This window comes from Doryrhamphus excisus, chromosome 2 (assembly GCF_030265055.1).
Source record: "Doryrhamphus excisus isolate RoL2022-K1 chromosome 2, RoL_Dexc_1.0, whole genome shotgun sequence".
NCBI lineage: Eukaryota > Metazoa > Chordata > Actinopteri > Syngnathiformes > Syngnathidae > Doryrhamphus > Doryrhamphus excisus.
Genome location: NC_080467.1, coordinates 63,385 through 80,202, shown reverse-complemented (window position 1 = coordinate 80,202; position 16,818 = coordinate 63,385). Strand labels below are relative to the sequence as shown.

The window sequence follows — 16,818 nt, the reverse complement described above, 5'->3', positions numbered from 1 at the left end:
CGTGGGCGTGCTGGAGCCTATCCCAGCTCTCTTCGGGCGAGAAGCGGGGTACACCCTGGACTGGTGGCCAGCCAATCACAGGGCACATATAGACAAACAACCATTCACACTCACATTCATACCTATGGACAATTTGGAGTCGGTAATTAACCTAGCATGTTTTTGGAATGTGGGAGGAAACCGGAGTACCCGGAGAAAACCCATGCATGCACGGGGAGAACATGCAAGAGAGAGATGCCTTAGAATGGAATCAAACTCGGGTCTCCTAGCTGTGTGGCCTGCATGCTAACCACTCGTCCGCTCTGTATTATAAGTCACGGAATTTGAACCATGTACTAGTGAGGGACGACTGTATTTATTGTACTATTGTATGATGAGAGGGCGGCACGGCGGTCTAGTGGTTAGCGCGCAGACCTCACAGCTAGGAGACCAGGGTTCAATTCCACCCTCGGGCATCTCTGTGTGGAGTTTGCATGTTCTCCCTGTGCATGCGTGGGTTTCTCCGGGTACTCCGGTTTCCTCCCACATTCCAAAAACATGCTAGGTTAATTGGCGACTCCAAATTGTCCATAGGTATGAATGTGAGTGTGAATGGTTGTTTGTCTATATGTGCCCTGTGATTGGCTGGCGACCAGTCCAGGGTGTACCCCGCCTCTCGCCCGAAGACAGCTGGGATAGGCTCCAGCACCCCCCGCGACCCTCGTGAGGAAAAAGCGGTAGAAAATGAATGAATGAATGAATGAATGTATGATGAGAATTCCGGCATTCCTTAATTGAAATCCCAATTAGACATTCAAGCCCGTCTTGGTGATTGTATTGTGTGCTTTTATTGCAAACTCTTTATTATAATACATCTGCTGCTGATCATTTTGTTTTCATGTCACACTTTCGGTTGTGGATTAGGAGTTAATTATGAACAGAAATTCAATCTGAAGGCAGCGGGCCATGAAATGTGCCAAATTTCAGTTGCCTTTAAGACAGTCCATAATGGATTCAGCCATTAAGATAAATGTGTGTTGCTGTTCAAAATGTTCTTAATGTAATTTAATGAAACCACAACAGTGACTTTGTCGATGGGATAAATCGTAAGTGTCGCATTTGTTCGGGAAGCCTTCATAGATAAATGGCAACATGGATCTGAGTAAACAATTTTGGACGTCCAAGAGAATAGAAAGAAAGAAGGAGGCATATACAGGAGGGTTCATTATATTGTGTTACTTGGCACACAGAGCGAATGACCATTATTTGACCGGTTATTCAGATGCCCGATTTCAGAGCGGAACACAATAAAGGGATGAAGAAAAGTGGAGAGCCACTGGGATGAGTAAAAAAGAAGGGGAGCCGTTCATTGTGGAGGAATGGGGACGTGATGTAATGAACTGCTGACCATTTTTTTCTTGTTCTTTTATGATTCGCTCTTTTCTTAGTTTGTTTTCTCTAGATTATTCCAATTACGGGAACACAAACACACCTGTCCGATTGTGGCTTTAAAGACACAGATGGTCTATCACAGGGGAGTGGTGGATTCAAGCAATGATGGAAAACCACAGAAAAAAGTGTGTGTGTGTGTGTGTGTGTGTGTGCACGGGCGTGTGTGTGAAACTACGAAAAAAACCCACCCCCGGCCTTGAGCGAACATAATGGAGCCTTGTTGTGGTGCCTTTCTATCACACAATGTGCTGCTAGGAGCCCCGCAACATATCACATGCTATGTGGATGTGTTTATGTTGTGTTGCGTTAATGTCAGTGTAGCTAAAAGACAAAAGGCCGCATACTATAACGCAAACTGTCTCTTGCCAGGCAGATATTGAGTCATTTACGACAGTAGAATAAAAAAAAAAAATACAATTGGCTTCAAGAAACCCTATATCATATAGAGCCATCAAGGCCACATATTTGAAAATGTATTTTTGTGAGAGCCATATAATATATGTAAACATTGAATATAACTAAATGCGTGCATTTTCAAGCAAGACCAACAATTTTAGAAAATTCTTTGCTTAAACCACATTGCACACTAACTAGTTAGCTTCTGTGTTTTAGTTTTTTCTAAACTTAAAAGTGTTTCAAACAGAGTGGGAATGAAAGACAAAGTAAAAAGCCAAGAATAAATAAATAAAAATTATTTTTTTAATTAATAAAATCCACATTTATAAAATAAATTTAAAAAAATACTTAAATTATATTAGGAAAGCAGGAAGTGAACAAATGTAACAGTTACTGATTGTAAAAGTACCAGATGGAGGGGTAGGATTTAATAAGCTTTGCTTCTTCCTACTCCTTTTGGACATGTGGAACTGGGAACTGATTATGTGATGCACTCAAACATTACCAAGAATATATCACTTCCACACCAGGGTTCAATTCCACCCTCGGCCATCTCTGTGTGGAGTTTGCATGTTCTCCCCGTGTATGCGTGGGTTTTCTCCGGGTACTCCGGTTTCCTCCCACATTCCAAAAACATGCTAGGTTAATTGGCGACTCCAAATTGTCCATAGGTATGAATGTGAGTGTGAATGGTTGTTTGTCTATATGTGCCCTGTGATTGGCTGGCGACCAGTCCAGGGTGTACCCTGCCTCTCGTCCGCAACCCTCGTGAGGAAAAAGCAGTAAAAAATGAATGAATGAATGAATGAATGAATACCACTTCCACACGGAGTGAGAGGATAACTTTTATTTCATTCAAATATGTCGGATATGACATGGCTGACTCCATGCAAGGTAATGGAATCTAACAATGTCATCGATTTAACATCACTGACGTCTAGTGACGAGGATACGACATGTAACCACGAAACAGCAGTCATTGATTATTTTTGTAATTATTATTCATTATTTGAGGTAGTGATATTCCAACCAAGATGGCTTCCATAGTGTTTCCATTCTATTCTAGATGTAATGAGTAACCAGTTGGACATGCTGCAGGATGGGGGGGATGTGGTGAAACGAAGGAGTTCTGGCGATGATGCGGGCGACTGAATTCTGGACCGTTTGAAGCTCATGGAGAGAATTGTGAGGGAGGCTGACAAGGAGAGAGTTGCAATAATCAACACGGGAGGGAACCAGGCTGTGAACAAGAATAGAGGTAGCACGGGGGCCGAGAGAAGCGCGTAGGCGATTGCTGTTGCGTAGATGGAAATATGCAGACCTGGTAATGTTATTGATGGGGGATTTGAATGATAGCAAGCTATCCAGGGTGACACCCAGACTCTTAACCTGAAGGGGCGGGGGAGACTGATGTTGATGTTGAGAGAAAAACTGGATTTTTGTATTTTCACAGTTGAGTTTGATGACATTTTTGGTCATCCAAGAATTTGTTTTGCTCGAGAGGTGTAAGCAATGAAAATGAATATTGTATTTATCATATTGCTGAGAGCGGAAAGGTCAATAATGAATAGGAGGGGTCCCAGTACAGAGCCTTGAGGCATGCCTGAAGTAACGGGAGGATTGTCTATTGAGGAGGTTGTGTGAGAAATTGCGTCAAAGGCTGCACTCAGATCAAGGAGGATGGGGACGGTAAGTAGTCCAGAATCTGCTTCCATGAGGAGGTTGTTGGTGATCTTTAGGAGGGCGGTTTCAGTAGCATGTTGAGGACGGAACCCACACAGAACTGTTCATAGAGGGTATTATGATCTCCTCGCATCCTTTGTCTTCTCAGTATGTGGCGCTCATGGAAAAAGTTTGTTCTCTCCAAATGAAAATGTCTGGTCATCCTTCAAATTCCAATGTATTATGACACGGAAAAGATAAAATATTCATTTCACTTGTCTAATTTATTACTCCCAAAAGTCTTTGTACATAATTGGTTGTAACATGGTTTGGATGGAAAACCATTTGGAAGGGAAGGGAAATGGGTCAGATCTATCAGTTGAAGAAAATAATCTTGTGTGCATATTGCTCTAGCTTCCAGGCCGGAAATTATTGCATTTTTTTTTCCCCCACCAAAATCCTAATTAACTATCGTAATCCAAGCTATGCATGGCAGAAACTTAGCTGCCGCATCTTAATGCAAACTTTTCATTCCTTTTATTCCATTCATTTCCAATTTCTATTCCCGAAAATCATCCTTCTCCTAGATGCCGTAGCACAGAAACATGTGTGCATCGTTTGTTTTATTTTGTTTTGTTCCGGGGAGTTATGCACCTTAAACTATGGTGTGTTCAGGGAAGTGCAAAATCTCATTATCAGCGAAGCATAAAATTGTGGGTTTCTAACGCGGTACATGTATGCTGTGCATTTTACCTGTAGTACAGTACAGTACTCTCTATCTATATCAGTATCACTGAGGAAAAGACAGGAAGCAGAACTGCAGGTAGCAGATAGTATGAGGACGCTGAGGTTCTCATTGGGAGTGACCAGGATGGATAGGATCAGGAAGGGGTACATCAGAGGGACATTACATGTTATAGGCCTTGGAGATGAAGTCAGAGAGGCCAGACTGAGATGGTTCGGACATGTCCATGCAGGAAAGGTGATGGAGACGGGAATAACTTGATAACTCGATGATGTCATATATCCAGCTATTTGTTATTTTTTTTTAAATAAATCTACATACAATTGAATTCCTTCTCCATAGTGATATGACGAAGACAACCATTGTCCAAGCAAACGTGTTCCATCAGGCATCAGCCAGACCCTCAGAGCCAGATGACCGAGTCACGGCCTCTAGTCCGCCAATATTATTTTTAATATTTTTCTAAGAAATATTATTCTAAGAAAGAATGAAGCCTGCCTGCCCGTCACTGAGTCTGCAAATGGGTTTCTCAATGTGAGAACTCGCTTTGGAGCGAGCTCTGTCTCAGAGTCAAGTCCTTTTGTTGAAGCGTGACGTCAGTAAAGACAATTTACCTCCCTGCTACTCTGTAATTTAGGAGCAAGGATGCTATTAATAGCATCACCTGACTCACCGGGACTGACTTCGCTCAACAAAGCCGTGTGTGTCCGTATATGTCCTGTTTAAACTCTACATCCCCTTTCTTCTAGAGCAGGGGTCTCAAACTCAATTTACTTGGGGGCCACTGGAGCTCGGGTCTGGGTGAGACTGGGCCGCATCAGGTTTTCCAAAAAAAAAAAAAAAAATGCATTTATTAAAAACAAAAAAATTCAAAAAAACTTCCCTTTGGTTCCAATTTTCTACAATAAAAGCTCTGATAAAACATTCCACTGTTCTCAAATATCTTAATTTTTATTTTTCTACACAAAATAAGATGAAAAATAAATAAACAAATCAAGAATAAAGAAAATCAATCAATCAGTAATAAATAAATAAATATAATAATAATAATAAAAGGGCAAATAATAAAAACTTAAGAAACCACATATAGTTGGTGGGTAGACAAATTATTTTTTTTCAGATTAAAATGAACAAAGCATTATTAGAGCCCTGTAGACATGACAAAACACGACTATAGTCACATTTATACTATTATTTATTTACAACATATTGCGCAACTGCAGGGTCTTGAGACACATGCTAACTCGCAAACTAGAGAGCTAGCGACCTAAACGGTAGCCTTCGAGTTATTTCCTTTAAACTTAAATAGCCAAAAACTTACCACTTCCACACGGATAGGGAGGATAACTATTAACAGTTATTTAACCTTTAACATGAACATTAATCAAACGTAATAATTTTTTCTGGGTACATGATACCATACAGCATCCATATCAAACATTAAACTTTCATATCAAGGCGGGGGCCTCAAACTAGTGTCCTGCGGGCCACATATGGCCCGCGGGCCGCGTGTTTGAGACCCCTGTTGTAGAGTATTTTTTCTCCACACTTCTCATCCTGATGTTTTATTTTCCCCATATATGACACTCGTTTCTCCTTCATCTTCCGTCCTTCTTTCCCCTCCGCCTTCTCTTATGTTTCACAGTGCCTCATAATCCTTCCTCTTCCAAGTTCTGCTTTCTCTTTTCCTTTTTACCGAATTCCCTCCAGGTCTGGGTTTGCCCCCGCCCTCCCCTTTTCCAGTCAAAGAGAGTCAGCTGAATGAGACAGGAGTGCGGCGCTGCCTGCAAAGTAGTTGCACACAACACACCATCAAAGCTGTGTGTATATGTGTGTTCATGTTTCAGGGGCCACTATTTCTCACAAGCCTTTGCTTATCGGAGCCGTGAAGCCGACCCGGCTTTCACTTTGTGGGTCACCTATTTACACACACACACACACACACACATAATAAAAGCTGTAATCTTTATATATTAGACATAGATGTCACTTCACTTTTGACTGACATCTCTTTGCATCGTTTTAATTTAAAGTGAGGGAAATAATTTTTTGATCATCTGCTGATTTTGAGCAGTCTATAATTTTTATGTTTTTTTTTTATTTTACAAAACATGAAATCAAGATTATACATTCATGTGTACCCTGCCTCTCTCCCGAAGTCAGTCGGGATGGGCTCCAGCATACCCACGCGACCCTAGTGAGGATAAGCGGTATAGAAAATGGATGGATGGATGGATGGATGGATGGCATTCATGTGTATAAAATGTGTAAAAAAAAAAACCCCACAAGAAATGCATGGAGTCAATAAAACATTGACTATTAAAAATTACGTGTGAAAAGCTACTTAAATCAATCAAAAGGTTGTCTCAGATTGACTCTGGCAACTTGCAAGTTTATTTTAATTAAATACTTTGGAAGCAACTGTCGGGCCTGATTCAAACCCTTGGCGGTCCGGATGTGGCTCCCGTGCCGCAGTTTGCCGACACCTGCTCTGCGGGCAATGACGTTTTTTCAGGTTTTAAGACAAACTTGCACACTCCATATGTCTTTGTGCATCATCCATATGGCCGAAGTGCGTTTTTCGTATTTTTTGCCAATGTCACGTTTGAGCAAAATTAGTGCACAGATATTCAGATATTCAGTCTTTAATGCGTGTGTGATCTTACTCCTTCATGGTCACCACAACAATGTTCTCTACAAATGCCATTACTTTTTTCAGTAAGAAGAAATTAAACTTTGAATGTATACAAAAAAAATGGAGCTACAGTAGAACCTTGGTTAGCGTCATAAATCGAGCTCTAACCAAAACCGACTCAAAACTAATACATTTCCCACATAAGAAATAATTTAAATCCAATTCATTTATATGCACACTAAGCATGTACTGTACATCTTTGGTTGGAATCATTCATGCCTGGGCACGGTGGGTTAGCGCACAGACCTCACAGCTAGGAGACCAGGGTTCAATCCCACCCTCGGGCATCTCTGTGTGGAGTTTGCATGTTCTCCCCGTGCATGCGTGGGTTTTCTCCGGGTACTCCGGTTTCCTCCCACATTCCAAAAACATGCTAGGTTAATTAGCGACTCCTGACTGTCCATAGGTATGAATGTGAGTGTGAATGGTTGTTTGTCTATATGTGCCCTGTGATTGGCTGGCGACCAGTCTAGGGCAGGGGTCGGCAACCTTTACTATCAAAAGAGCCATTTTACCCCCTCGCTCACTGAAGAAAAATAGAATGGAGCCGCGAAACATAATTTAACAGCAGAATATAGGGGCTGCATAGCGGTCGAGTGATTAGCGCGCAGACCTCACAGCTAGGAGACCCGAGTTCAATCCCACCCTCGGCTATCTCTGTGTGGAGTTTGCATGTTCTCCCCGTGCAAGAAATGTGTAGCAACATGCTCACATCCAGAGCAAATTGCGAGTCTCCCAAGATTTTGATTGACTGCCAGATTTGGAGGGAATTTTGGGGTATCAAAGTAGTTCAGAGGAGAAAAAGCGGAGTTGATCAAGTACTCTTGCTAGTATACGGTCTCAAAGAAAGTCCCATTTTTTTCAAAAGTAATTACAAAGATGCATATTTTCCTCATTTGGGTGTTAAAACAAATATTTGAGCATTGCAAAGGGAGCCACAACAAAGAGGCTGAAGAGCCACATGCGGCTCTGGAGCCGTAGGTTGCTGACCCCTGGTCTAGGGTGTACCCCGCCTCTCGCCCGAAGACAGCTGGGATAGGCTCCAGCACCCCCCCGTGACCCTCGTGAGGAAAAAGCGGTAGAAAATGAATGAATGAATGAATGAATTCATGCCTGTGTGTCTTCATCCAAACAGTCAGGCTCCAGTAGCGTGCCTCAACCATCAGATTCCTCCACCACCTCCTCCTCTACCTCCACCTGTCCCACCACCAAGGCAGAGGAGAAGAAGCTGTTATCGAAAGATTCCATCCTGTCTCTGTATGCCAGCAGCTCCGTGGGCAGTCAGCCACAGAGCCAGCAACAGCCTGCTTCTGGCCAAGGTAACGTGAAAAGCGTACTGTATACACATGCATAAACACACACACACACACACATAAACACACATAAACACACATATACACAATCAACTGAGTTGAAGCATGTCATTAATTTCCAATTTCTATTCCCGTAATATTGGAATATTGTCATAATATATCCATATATTCTCCATCGCTGCCCCCACCCTCTGGAACTCTTTGCCCCCCCCATTCACTCCGTGCTTGCCCTGACCTTCCCACCTTCAAAAAACCACTCAAAACCCACCTCTTTAAATCTGTTTTTAATGTCTAACCTTTTATATCTGACTGCTGTGCCCCGCCCCGCTTTTTTAACCAATGAATGTTGTATTTTGGTATGTCTTTTATTCTGTTTACTTGCTCTATTCAACTTCATTCTTTTGTAAAGTGTCTTTGAGTATCTTGAAAAGCGCTATACAAATAAAATGTATTATTATTATTATTATTATATATATATATGGATAATATATCCCATAATATTGTGGGATTCTAACACGGTACATGTATGCTGTGCATTTTGCCTGTAGTACAGTACAGGAGTCTCATTTATAGCGGTTATCTAGAGCATCACTGAGGAAGCAGAACTGGAGGTAGCAGAGATGAGGACGCTGAGGTTCTCATTGGGAGTGACCAGGATGGATAGGATCAGGAAGGGGTACATCAGAGGGACGTTACATGTTAGAGGCCTTGGAGATAAAGTCAGAGAGGCCAGACTGAGATGGTTCGGACATGTCCATGCAGGAAAGGGGATGGAGACGAGAGGAACTTAGAAACCAATACAATGTGTCGATGATGTCATATATCCACCTATTTATTTTTTATTTTTTAAATAAATCTACATACTGTCCACAATTGAATTCCTTCTCCATAGTGGTATGACTAAGACAACCATTGTGTGAAAACAATCGGACAGCGAAGGCATGGGCGGGTTTGCCCATTAGCGACTAAAGCATAGATACTGCATTTTCTTTCTCACAAATGAAGTGAATCAAAATATTCATAATGGCCATTTATTGTATACCGGTATGAGTATACTCATTGATAGATTTATGTGAGCTATTGCAAACATCAAGAGACTGCAGACTGAGCTTATAAAAAGCTTGTTGTTATTGCAGGAGCCATCTTTGGGATGCCTGACCACATGTTAAGGTGAAATGGTCTTTAAAAAAAAAAACAAGATTTAATATGAAAGCTGTCACACATGCAGCATGCTAGCCATCCCTGATGGTAAACAATAGCAGTTTTTGTTTTGTTCAGCTTTGAAAAAAACAACCAGTCGGGTATAGTCACTCTATGCAGCATCTCTACATCCCAACTCTATGATACGAGATAAGATAAGATAAGATATGCCTTTATTCGTCCCTCAGTGGGGAAATCTGCATTGCACAGCAGCAAGAGTACAGAATCAGTTAAGCAGTACAAAATACACAATACAGAAAAATAAACAATATAAACAACCCAAGTATTAACAAAATCAACAGTTTTACCTTTTTTAGAGTTATATACAAAAAATACAGTATGCAGATACTATGAAACGCAATACATACACTGAGATCTTGCTAGTAAGTTAATATGAGGCATTATAGAAATACTTCACATAGAACAGGGGTGGGCAAACTTTTTGACTCGCGGGCCGCATTGATATGACAAAATTTCCGGGGGGGGGGGGGCAGACTATATATTTTACACGTAACAGTCCACCTGGTATTATTGTATCTGTAAAATTGTCATGCAATCTGCTATTATTATTTATTATTTTATATTTATATTTAAATATTTTAAAAATAATAAAATATTATAATAATTACAATAACATTAAAATAATAATTATTATATTATTAGTATGTAAAATATGCAAATATAACAATAATATTATATATAATTAATATAATAATTAGCATTAATATAATAATTATAATAATCATAATAGTTCTAATAATAATTATAATAATCTAATAATAATAATTATTATTATTATTATGTGCTTGTGTCTCTTTTTTCAGGAGCACTTTGTAAACAACAGACCATGTCAAAAAACGAAATTGATACAACCATCAAAAGGTTGGCTCAGGCCATGATGCCAGGTTGTATGTTGAGTTTAAATTAAATACTTTGGAAAGATTGGGCGGGCCGTATTCAAACACTTGGCGGGCCGGATGTGGCCCCCGGGCCGTAGTTTGCCCACCCCTGACATAGAACATAATATATTGCACGTGGAGGTTGATCAGATATTGCACAAAGAATGGAGTCTGGAGTAACTATACTGAATATAAAAAACAAAGTATTGCACTATACTGAATATAAAAAAAAACAAAGTATTGCTCTATGCAAGGTTTGTACATTTTGAAAATGACTGCAGTAGCGCAACTGTATACACATTGGATCCATAGGTTGTAAGCATCATGGTGGCATGCACACCCACACACACACCCACACACACCCACACACATACACAGGAGTCATAAAAAGACATAGTGAACGCAAATGAAAGGTCAGTGTGGTGAAAAGTGGTCCATTTTCTGGGATCCCACTGCAGCAGGGAAGTGAATGCAGACTCTGGGAGCTCTCGGGACTGTTTGATGAGTGTGCATACGTGGCGTGTGTGGAGAAACCATTGTGACATGTTGAGGCTTTGTACTGCGTTTACATGGTTATTTATAGTGGTTATCTAGACTATCACTGAGGAAAAGACAGGAAGCAGAACTGGAGGTAGCAGAGATGAGGACGCTGAGGTTCTCATTGAGAGTGACCGGGATGGATAGGATCAGGAAGGGGTACATCAGAGGGACATTACATGTTAAAGTCAGAGAGGCCAGACTGAGATGGTTCGGACATGTCCATGCAGGAAAGGGGAGGGAGACGAGAGGAACTTAGAAACCAATACAATGTGTCGATGATGTCATTCATTCATTCATTCATTCATTTTCTACCGCTTTTCCTCACGAGGGTCGCGGGGGGTGCTGGAGCCTATCCCAGCTGTCTTCGGGCGAGAGGCGGGGTACACCCTGGACTGGCCAATCACAGGGCACATATAGACAAACAACCATTCACACTCACATTCATACCTATGGACAATTTGGAGTCGCCAATTAACCTAGCATGTTTTTGGAATGTGGAGAAAACCCATGCATGCACGCGTGTGGAGTTTGCACACATGCTGCAATTTGAACATACGCCGTCACGATTATTCACAAATTAATTAATTATTAAATGAATATTGTTTAATGGTTGAATAAGGCCTATTATTTAAAAAAAGATATGCTTATTTAAGCACAATGTAAATTAAGCATGTTCAATTCTAAAATGAACTGAAATGAACTAAATGGCCTAAAAGCATTAGAAGCATTCTGATAACAGAGATGGCCGAGGGTGGGAATTGAACCCTGGTCTCCTAGCTGTGAGGTCTGCGCGCTAACCACTAGACCGCCGTGCCGCCCTCAATGATGTCATATATCCAGCTATTTGTTATTTTTTTTTAAATAAATCTACATACAATTGAATTCCTTCTCCATAGTGGTATGACGAAGACAACCATTGTGTGAAAAAATCCGACAGCGATTCATTCTACTGCTGTATGTAGAGAATTAGAAATATAAAGACCGATGTACTTGAACATCGAAATAAATAAACGTTGATGAAGAACTAAGTCAAAATAATGTGCCTGAACTGATGTGTTTTAGGTGTGTATATGGGCCAGCCTCAGGTAACACAGCAAAGCTTCAACCCAGCCACGGGCCGGTCCAGCACCATGATGGGAGGAGGGGCCATGATGTCGGGTGTGACTCTCCCCAATGGAAGCTACATGGCCGTGCAGCAGAATGTGATGGCAGCCAATCAAGGACAGAACATTCCCAGCATGCAGCAAGGACAGTGGAACGTGGGCCAGGTAATACGCAAGACAATTGTTTGAAAAGTGCTCATTTTCAGCTCTTTGTATTGAGCTGTGGACTCCTACAGAGCAGCGACACACAATAACCTGCACAGAAAGCTTTCTACATCTTCCAGAATTTGCACCTATTCCATCTTTATTTCCAAAACTGTTTGTTTTTATTTATTCCACTAATGGCCCGCCTCCGGGCACACCCACTCCGCTGTGATTGGTCCCCATTTTAAGGGACCCTGTTGTGAGATCTGGCAATAACAGCCTGTTGACACCGAGAGACCAGTGTAGAATACTATGTATTATTACGTCTTATGAATATCATATAAACTGCAATTTGAACATACGCCGTCACGATTATTCACAAATTAATTAATTATTAAATGAATATTGTTTTATGGTTGAATAAGGCCTATTATTTAAAAAAGATATGCATATTTAAGCACAATGTAAATTAAGCATGTTCAATTCTAAAATGAACTGAAATGAACTAAATGGCCTAAAAGCATTAGAAGCATTCTGATAAATGTAGTACCCCACTTTGGCCACAAGGTGGCTGTGTTTTCGATGAGGCAAGGGCCAAACAAGGTAGGTTTAAATGACCTTTAAATGACCAGGTACAATAATAATAATAACATAATAACACCGGCTACTGTTGTGGTCATAAGCTAAAACTCAACTTTGAACCTCTGAGATCACTTCCTGTCCTCGCCACTAAGGTCCCCCAGGGAACACATTAACTGTGACACACACCCGAACTGGAGTTTATTTATCGGCTTAAATAGCTTGTCGTTATGTCTATGATATTAAAGTTACATCACATTGATGAGAAACAGGAAGTACGCTGTCCAGAAAAAAACAAAGAACTGCTACTTTTGTAATTGAATATTCTATATTATATATGTATGTTGTTCAAGAACCAGTAATGTTTGGTAATGGTAATGGTAATTGGTTTTATTTTATTTGAACATGCATCAGATTACAATTGAGTGCATCCCATAATCAGTTCCCAGTTCCACATGTCCAAAAGGAGTAGGAAGAAGCAAAGCTTATTAAATCCTACCCCTCCATCTGGTACTTTTACAATCAGTAACTGTTACATTTGTTCACTTCCTGCTTTCCTAATATAATTTAAGTTTTTTTTGGGTTTTTTTTTTTTTTTGGTCCCGTACCGTTTAATAATATAATAACATAATAATAATAATAATAATAATAATAACATTAATAATAATATATAATAATAATAAAAAAAATAATATTTATATATTTATATATTTTTTAAAATTTATTTATACATTTATATATAGTATACTATATATTATATATTAATTATTATATATTAATATAGTATATTAATATATAATATATAATATTAATATTATAAATATTATTAATATTATTACGAATATTAACATTACTATATAATAACAATAATAATAACAATAACATTAATGACAGAATATAAGACGCTTCCCATCAAAGGCGTGTACCATATGAGGAGTGATGGAGCGACGCTGTCTGATCCCATAGTGCATGAATGTGTCTCTCATGTAGTCCATGAGTGCACTTACTGCCGTGCACATGGTGAGAATGCTTTATGTGTGTGTGTGTGTGTGTGTGTGTGTGGCCATACACACACACACACACACACACACATCACAAAGCTCTCAGATGACCAGATAAACAAGTAGTGCATACTAGGCACATTCATAATAGATAAGACATAATGGAAGATGCCGAGTGAGGAGAAGAGGTGCTGTACAACGGAGCCGGAGGAGAAGAGTCAGGAGGTGATTAGGGGGGGAGGGGGGGTGGCTGTAAATTCAGTGTGAGTGTTTTGCTTCAACATCTCATCTTCACCCTCAGTTATCCCAGCAGATGTCGGGCATGGCCACCAACGCAGGGGCGCCACCATCAGGCACGCCGGCCACCGGTTGGCCAGCCGCCTCCGGACAGACCCTCAGCACTCAGCTGTGGAAGTGAAGCAGTGGAACAAACGGCCGCAACCCTCCGTCGCAGCATCTTCAAGGTTACGATCAAACACCAAGGTGACAATACACCGTGGCGGTCGGCCATGTTTTGTCGTCATTTGATTTCATGTTGGTGCTGTGTGAAGAAGAGGACTAAAAAACACACAAAAAAAAGAATTCTTCTGGATGGAGTATCTACTATCGTAATGTTATAGTTGTAGAATATCATTAGAGTTATTAAATAGTTCCTAGTCATTGAGTGCGTACAGTAGATATGGTTCCTTTGTGGTGGTCTCGGTAGCCGCCCAGTCTTCTCTATACAGCCAGATAGACCTGTGAGAGGTAATAGTCCGACTAGTACTGTATTTGTGTGAATATGATGTGTGAGTACTTCATCTTTAACAGAGCCATAGCCTGAATGATGAGCGCTTCACCTCCCAGACACGCTAATCCCTCATTCTTGACTGCGCAGTTCATGTAGTAACTGAAGAACATAGGATATCTGAAGACATAGTATTGGGAAAAAAAAACCTGATTGGATTCTAATGGATTCATTCAAGTGGGGAAATATTTATTGCTGGAAAATTACATAATAATGACACATTTTATTCAACACATTAACTGAAAAACTCAAGTATTTGCAAGTCAGGTCCCGAGTCATTAATGTCAAAGTCCAAGATGAGTTGTAAGTATTTGATTGTATTGTCAAGTCAAGTCCAAAGTCATCAAAATTGCGACTCGATTCCAAGTCGCCGCAACTTTGATCCATAACTTTTAATATACCGTATTTTCCGGACTATAAGTCGCATTTTTTTTTTCATAGGTTGGCTGTTCCTGCGACTTATACTCCAGAGCGACTTTCATTCATTCATTCATTTTCTATCGCTTATCCTCACAAAAGTCGCGGGGGGGGGGTGCTGGAGCCTATCCCAGCTGTCTTCAGTCAAGAGGCGGGGTAAACCCTGGACTGGTGGCCAGCCAATCACAGGGTACATATATGTAGACAAACAACCATTCACACTCACATTCATACCTATGGACAATTTGGAGTCGCTAATTAAGCTAGCATGTTTTTTGGAATGTGGGGAGTACCCGGAGAATACCCACGGGGAGAACATGCAAACTCCACACAGAGATGGCCAAGTGTGGGATTGAACTCGGGTCTCCTAGCTGTGAGGTCTGTGCGCTAACCACTAGACCACCGTGCAGCCTCCAGAGCGACTTATAAATGAAAAAAACTGTTTATGTTATATAAACATTGAACACCTTTTCTGTTTATGTTTATTTTTTGCGTAGCTAATAAGCATTGTGTTAGCATATCTTACTCGTATTCAGCCTGTTTTCTATTCTTTTATTGTTATTGTTTATCGTAATGTCTGTTTTGGTCAAGTAGTTTGGAAAATAAATTACCCGCAAAAAATGCGACTTATACTCCAGTGCGACTTATGTATGTTTTTTTCTGACAATTTTTTTTATTTTTTGACTTGTGCGACTTATACTCCGGAGCAACTTATAGTCCAGAAAATACGGTATACGGTGGTGTGAAAAAGTGTTTAAAAAAGTGTTGGAAAAAAAAAGTGTTTCCAGATTTCTTATACTTTTGCAGGTTGGTCACACTTCAATATTTCAGATCATGAAACGATATTAAAATATGAATCGATGACAACACAACTGAGCACAAAATGCATTTTTTAAAGTCAACTTTTTATGATTAAAGAAGAAAAAAATAAACCTACATGGTCTTGTGTGAAACCATGATTGTCCCCTAAAAGCTAAGCAGCAACAACTGCAATCAAGCATTGCAATAACTTGCAATGAGTCTCTTCCAGCGCTGTGGAGGAATGTCGGCCCACTCATTTTTGCAGAATTGTTGTCATTCAGCCAAATTGGAGGCTTTTCCAGCATGAACGCGTTTTTTTTTTTTACGGTCATGTCACAGCATCTCAATAGGATTCAGGTCAGGACTTTTGACTCCACAACTCCAATGTCTTCATTGTAGTTTTCGTCAGCCAATCAGAGTTGGACTTGCTGGTGTGTTTAGGATCATTGTCCTGCTGCACAACCCAAGTTGGTTTCTGCTTTAAGTCACCAACAGATGGCCGGGACATTCTGAAAACAGCCCCAGACCATCGCACTACCACCACCGTATTTTACCCCACTTTTACGCCAGATGTAGCGGGACACACAACTTTTCTCTCATCAGACCACAGAATATTTTCCCAAATGTCTGAAGCGAGTGAGGCCTGCAGTTATTTGGATATTCTTGTGGGGTCTTTTGTGACCTCTTGGATGAGACGTTGCTGCGCTCTTGGGGTCGTTTTTGTTGGCCGTATACTCCTAGGTAGGTTCACCCACTGTTTCATGTTTTGTCATTTGTGGATAATGGCTCTCGCTGTGGTTTGCTAGAGTCCCAGTGGCTTTATAACCTTTTCCATTCAAACTGAGGTGTGATAAATCAGTAAAAATCCATGACCATGTAGGTTTTTTTTCCCCCATTAATAATATGTTTCATTTAAAATTTGCATTTTGTGTTCAGTTGTGTTGTCATTGACTAATATTTACATTTGTTTGATGTGAAACATGTAAAAAAAAAAAAAGTTTTTATGGTAGGAAACCTCAAAGGTCGCTACTATACATGGTAGTAGTTGTGCAGTCGTATTAATATTCCATAATAAATGAGCAAATATACAGTATATTTTATCTCA

At 40.3% G+C, this 16,818-nt stretch overlaps 1 protein-coding gene across 4 annotated transcripts in view; it reads left to right on the top strand.

Annotated features, from left to right (window-relative positions):
* Positions 1 to 16,818, top strand: part of LOC131120076 (stromal membrane-associated protein 1-like) — a 60,042-nt gene extending 43,224 nt beyond the window's left edge. For 3 of the 4 annotated variants that reach the window (XM_058065161.1, XM_058065158.1, XM_058065157.1), the window contains exons 9-11: positions 8,065 to 8,248; positions 11,944 to 12,149; positions 14,010 to 16,818. In XM_058065161.1, the coding sequence (XP_057921144.1) occupies positions 8,065 to 8,248; positions 11,944 to 12,149; positions 14,010 to 14,126 (507 nt within the window). In that variant the 3' untranslated portion in view covers positions 14,127 to 16,818. The remainder of the gene's footprint in view (positions 1 to 8,064; positions 8,249 to 11,943; positions 12,150 to 14,009) is intronic. The other variant, XM_058065160.1, reaches the window with a different exon arrangement.